The sequence below is a fragment of the Choristoneura fumiferana genome, chromosome 4, assembly GCF_025370935.1.
Source record: "Choristoneura fumiferana chromosome 4, NRCan_CFum_1, whole genome shotgun sequence".
NCBI lineage: Eukaryota > Metazoa > Arthropoda > Insecta > Lepidoptera > Tortricidae > Choristoneura > Choristoneura fumiferana.
In genome coordinates, this window is record NC_133475.1 from 922,846 (window position 1) to 928,780 (window position 5,935).

The following is a 5,935-nucleotide window of genomic DNA, read 5'->3' on the forward strand; positions in this document are numbered from 1 at the left end:
GACTTATACTATTAAGTTGGATGACAACGCTCTTGCGGTACTTACCTACCTAGACTCGATACAAATTAATTTTAGACTAGCCGTTATCTGCGTAGAAGTCGCTTTTCGCTATCCCGCGTGAACTATGCGATGTTACGGGATAAAACGGGACGGTCCGGGATGTTCGTCCTTCCCCGGGTCTCAAACTATCTGTTTAAGTGCCGAATTTCATCTAAACTTGTTCAGTGGTTGAGACCTGATAGATAAGGTGGATAAGATAAACAAACAAACAAACAGACTTACAAACTTTCCCATTAATAATATTAGCGGGATGTTTAATTAGAACTTTCATGAAAAAGACCCCTTTTATAACCTTTGTATGTAAGCTATTTAATAAAATATAACCTAACTAACAAAAGTTATGGAAACCCCCGACTTTGTCACTTCAAAGTTCAATAGCTCAAAAACAGCTAAACCGATTTGACATAGCCATTTCAAACTTCAATAATTATCAAAAAATATCTCAACGGATTTTATTAAACATACTTCAGAACCATCGCAAAAAAAACTCGCTTTCACGTTAAAAAACCGTATCGAAATAAGTCCATCCGTTTAAGAGCTACGATGCCACAGACAGACCGACATATAGACATTGGTGTCAAACTTATAACACCCCTCTTGCGTCAAGGGTAAATAAATGACGCACCTGTTGTTGTTATGAAAGGGGATTTTACTACGAATCCGTTTATCTCACAACTGGAGGACCCCGTTTGACCCTCACACGCGCTTCATTCAGATATTCAAATTCTTGATGTCACGATCTTTAGGATTATGTAGTAAAATATTTGCCACTTAAAAACCTCTCAAATACACTTACTCGTCATCAATTATTTTATTTTTTAATTAAAAATTACAGCATTACACTAAAAAAAAAACAATGCGCTGTTAAATCTAGTTATAAGAACACCCAAATACTCCGAAATATTTTATTCCGAATTTCCTGATTCCGATTTTCAAAACTCCGATTTTCACAATTCCTAAGTCATATAATTCCGATTAGGTACTTTAAAACACGAAATTTATTTTTCCGAATTTCAGAATATCGATTTTTTAAATATTTAATATTCGATTTTTATAACTCCGAAAAATGAAAAACACGAAATGTTATCGGCCGATTATCAATTTTCCGAAATGACATCGCTAATTCGGAAATATGACATTCGGTAAAAATAAACTTCGTGGTTTTAATAATCGGGATCTTGAATTTCGAATCTCGAATTAATATCAATCAATTTAGGTAAATTGACCTAGGTACATAGGTTAGGTTAGGTTATTTAGAATTGCGTCAAGTCCCGAAGCACGTTAACTGCGCGGAAAAGGAGCTGAATAGGTGCATCCATTTTGATGTGATACTCGAACATACACATTTTTCTTCAATACATTTTTGTTTATATATTTTTTTGTACTTATTCCAAATTTGCCGTAAATAAAACATATTTCTTTCTTTTTTCATGTTAAGCTCAAATTAATTTCTGCCAAAAAAATTAAGTGCGCATAAATATAGATAGATAACAAATCCACGCAACTCAAGCCCGCCTCACGCTTGACGTGTTTACTGTGTACTTCCACGCTGGACATAGTGTATTGAAGATAACACGGGAAACCCGCAACCACCCGCGTTCTGCTATTTAACCGAAAAATATCTCAGGCTACAATCAAAAACACATCGTCTCTCATACAAATCAGTTGTGCTCGAGAAAAAGGAACTAGTTTTTTTAGTGTTCAGTGAAGAATTAATAGGTAAGTTACTTTAATTAGTAGTGAAAGGCAAGGGTCCCGCCAGTAGATGATCAATTATACTTTAATCCATATTTGGTATATGTTTTGTTTTCAAGACCAAATATACCAAGTCTTTATTAAATTAAATCACATTAGCATTACATTATATCATAAAAATAATGTTAACCAACCTTGTACAATTATGAGTTTACATACATAAAAAAGAACTAACCTAAGATAGCTTAACTAACTGTAACAATGAAAATTATAAAAATAATACCCCGTCTAAAAGATCTGCCTGTGGCAGGGTTCCCATGACGCTGGCCGCATTACCCCTTTGGATCGCAAGTGAGATCATTACAAATTATAACAATTAAAATTAAAATTACAAAATTAAAATTAAATCAAACTAAACCAAAACTAGACCAAATTCCCAAAGAATTCTGACTTACTTAAATACTTTCTTAGTTAGTTATATAAATATAACTATCTAAAATACTTTTAAGACTTTTTTTTACCTCTCTATTATGTGTTTTTTTTATGGGCAATAAATATTTTTTCTTTCTTTCTTTCTCTCTTTCTTTAAGCCATATTTATTTGCACTTGTCTAATTCTGATTTCAGAGTTTTTGGCTATTAAACTCACTTTGTCTCAGTCCCTAACTATGTGCTCCTCTTATCCACTCAAAAGTTGGCTGGTAGACATCGCTTTAGTTGATATGTTCGTGTTTATACATGTATCTCAACGTTTGACAATTTTTGATTGTTTCTGTACAATATATAGGGTTTACATACATTAATAAATAAATATTAAATTCTCTATTTTGCAGAATACATCATGCTACAATTGCTGATACCACTGCTGCTGCCAATCCTGGCCACAGCGACAATCCAGATCGACATACAAGCATCTGACACCTACAGTGACACCAGAATACAAATATCTGGCTCTAGCGAGTCTGTAGTAACAGAAAAAGACCGAGAACTCTTCAAAATAAGAGACTGGGAACTCAAGCAAGCCGCTTACATGTACTCTGGAGGCAGACCTGATGACGTCTACGTAAAAAGTCCTACACCTCTAGAATGGGGTGATTTATATTCCAAGTTAGACTGGCCTGAAGTTACGCGGACTATTATCCCGAAATACGCAAAGATTCTTGACATTAACACTAACTCTGTCATAGTAGCTAGAAAGCATTTTAAGAACAGAAGCCAGTGGCCGTCTGTTTATGGCGGGAAATTGTCACAGCAAGCTGACATGACTGTCAAAAATACTTGGATCACCGGGGGATCCTATAACTTCGGGGAACAGGTTAGCTACAGCATCTCAATCGGCTCTGGTAGCATCGGGAAGTCCAGAAGCGTGTACTTTTCTAATTGGTTTGGATACGGACATGAAACATCTTCAGGGATATCCATTGGTTCAGATATATCTGTTCAACCAACGTTACAGCCTGGTCAAGAAGTTAATGTGGTCTTAACTGCAACCAGGGGTGTTGTACGGGTTGAAGTGACGTATGAAGCGACGTTAAGTGGGTTGGTGGGTGTCAACTATTCGGGGAAATACAAGGGACACCATTTCTGGGGGTACGATGTCAACGGATGCTTGAAAGCCGTTGGGAAACCGAGGAAGATCACCTTCAAGGAGGTCATAGAGATCGGGTTTTACTTCAACGAGGATGTGACGTCTTCGTAATGTTTTCAATTTAAGCACTAGTATTAATGAAGTGATCAAAAATATTTTTTTTGTAAATAATTTTGATTGTAAATAAAAATATGAAATAAATTCAACTGCATTTTTTTAATAATTTTGTTTGTTTGTTTACCAGATGGCCTAGTGGTTAGAGAACCTGACTACGAAGCTTGAGGTCCCGGGTTCGATTCCCGTGTCGGGGCAGATATTTGTATGAAAAATACGAATGTTTGCTCTCGGGTCTTGGGTGTTTACTATGTATTTAAGTATGTATCTATCTATATAATTATATTTATCCGTTGCTTAGTACCCATAACACAAGCTTTGCTAAGCTTACTTTGGGACTAGGTCAATTGGTGTGAATTGTCCCGTGATATTTATTTATATTTATTTATTTATTTATTATACTCTACAAAATATACCTAAACTTGGAAGATTCCGTATAAAATACGAAATCCTTTGAAAAATATTACATATTTTTTTCGTAATGGCTACGGAACCCTGTTTTGGGCGTGACGACACGCTCTTGGCTATTTTTTTTAAAACAAATCACCTCTATGCTGCTCACCCTGTAGTTTGGTTTTGATAAAGCTGTAATGTTCTCAAAAACTGCATACAGTCTTAAGCCCGCATAAATCGTGTGGGGCCATAAAGCATGCTTAATAAATCGCCAAGCGCGGAAAATATACGGCGTCCCTTGCAGCCGCGTGATGAATAGGTGCAGGACGTCATTAAACGCACTAATTTATATCTCACACAAAGGCGGGATAGTTGAAATATTGGTTTGATAGACAAATTTTAGTGTATACATTTTATAAGTTTTCGTTTTTTTAGAAATAGAATAACAATCTTGGGTAGTTTTTTTTATATTTTTATAAATATAGCTCTGGATAGGGAGATGTGGAGGTAAAGAGTGGAGGCTTTTGACCAGCAGTAGGTTACGAAAAAAAAGTTTAGACACAATGTCTATTTATTTGTGTGTCAATGTTTATTGTCTATGAGTATGTTGTTAATGTTGTTTTGTAGCTACCTATCTATTTGGATTTGTTGTGTATGTGTATTGTATAAATGGTTATGTATTCTTGATATTGCTGTAATATAATATAAATTCACCACATGATAATTTTTATTCAAGCGATAAGGCCGCTTATTGCTTACTTCAGAAAGTATCTGTGTATATACCTGTGTTTTCTGTACTGTTTGCTATGTGTTGCTGTGCAATAAAGAGTTATTGTAGGTATTGTATTGTAAAATTGACAGTGCTTTAGTTTTACTGTTTGGTGTAATTTCATTGAATAAATAAATAGTAAAAAAAATAAAAAAAATAAAAAATGTAGGCTAAGAAAAAAAACATAAAATCATGATTGTTATGGTTGTATGGACCTAAAAATATTTTTTTATTGGCATTTTTGAATACGTAATAAGACGGGCCAAGAAAGTTTACATTATTTCTACAGTCAAGTGCAAAATTATATCCCACAAAAATTTGTTACCACGTCCTTATTACATAGGAATAGTTTAGAGACTGTGGTACATACTTTTGAAGCGATAGAGAAGTTCATATTTTACCAGTCGACTGCACCTATCCAGTACCTACTAGCCAACAAGTGGGAAAAGACAAATGAGGTTGCTAGTCGTATAAAAGTAGGTAAACCGAAAAAAAATATTAAAGAAAAAGACTAGATTATTAAAATTAACTTGCAGTTAGAATAAGTTTTTGTAAAAATATATTTTTAGTACTTATACAGTTTTTGTTGACTATAATTTTTGGTAACTGCAAGTCAAATTAAGACTAGAAAGGACAAATTTCAAGCTAAACAAAAGTTATAAGAAGTTTCTGGCAAATAAAATAATTTACATACTTTTTACTTGCTATATTATTTCCTGTAGGTAGCGCTAAATAATTTCGACACTGAACAATTTTAAAAAATATACTTTGAAGTCGAATAAAATGATATTGTAATTTCAAATCACCTAAATTTTCGTAATTCTCTCACACATCGATTTCTGTTCGAGCGACCCACTTGGCGCGACACGATTTGTCGCGTCGGGCGGGTCGTCGCGCCGCGGCAAGGTTGCGAGTACATCATAATTAGACGGCGTCGCGCGCGTCGTTTTGACGCTACACAGAAATATCGGGAGATAATACCGGCAACGATATTAAAACGATAAAAAAAAAAATCATCACACTTGCTCGTAAACAGTGTCGTAACATGCAGGCTACCTTAGTTGCAACCCCCCAAATAAAACCCTCGACCTTAATGTGCTTGTCATGAAACCCGTGGTCGGTAAATGAGTCATTGCGCGTACACATTGTCTTGTCATGAAGCCCAAGGTCGGTCAATGAGTCAGTGCCCGTACTGAAGCTGCTGCAGGACTACATGGACCACCACATGCACACGCAAGTTGCGGCGCATGCCGAGGGAGGTAGAGGGCGACGCTGCCAAGAGCACAGCCTAAGGTATCGCCAATATTTGGAACAATT

General features: G+C 35.5%; 1 protein-coding gene across 1 annotated transcript; it reads left to right on the forward strand.

Moving 5' to 3' along the window:
• Positions 1 to 1,670: 1,670 nt before the first annotated feature.
• On the forward strand, positions 1,671 to 3,521 carry LOC141427007 (U-megalopygitoxin(8)-Mo12-like). Its single transcript, XM_074086230.1, has 2 exons — positions 1,671 to 1,779; positions 2,588 to 3,521. Exon 2 carries the CDS (start codon positions 2,596 to 2,598, stop codon positions 3,451 to 3,453), a length of 858 nt encoding a protein of 285 aa, XP_073942331.1. The 5' UTR covers positions 1,671 to 1,779; positions 2,588 to 2,595; the 3' UTR covers positions 3,454 to 3,521.
• The last annotated feature ends 2,414 nt before the right edge of the window (positions 3,522 to 5,935 follow it).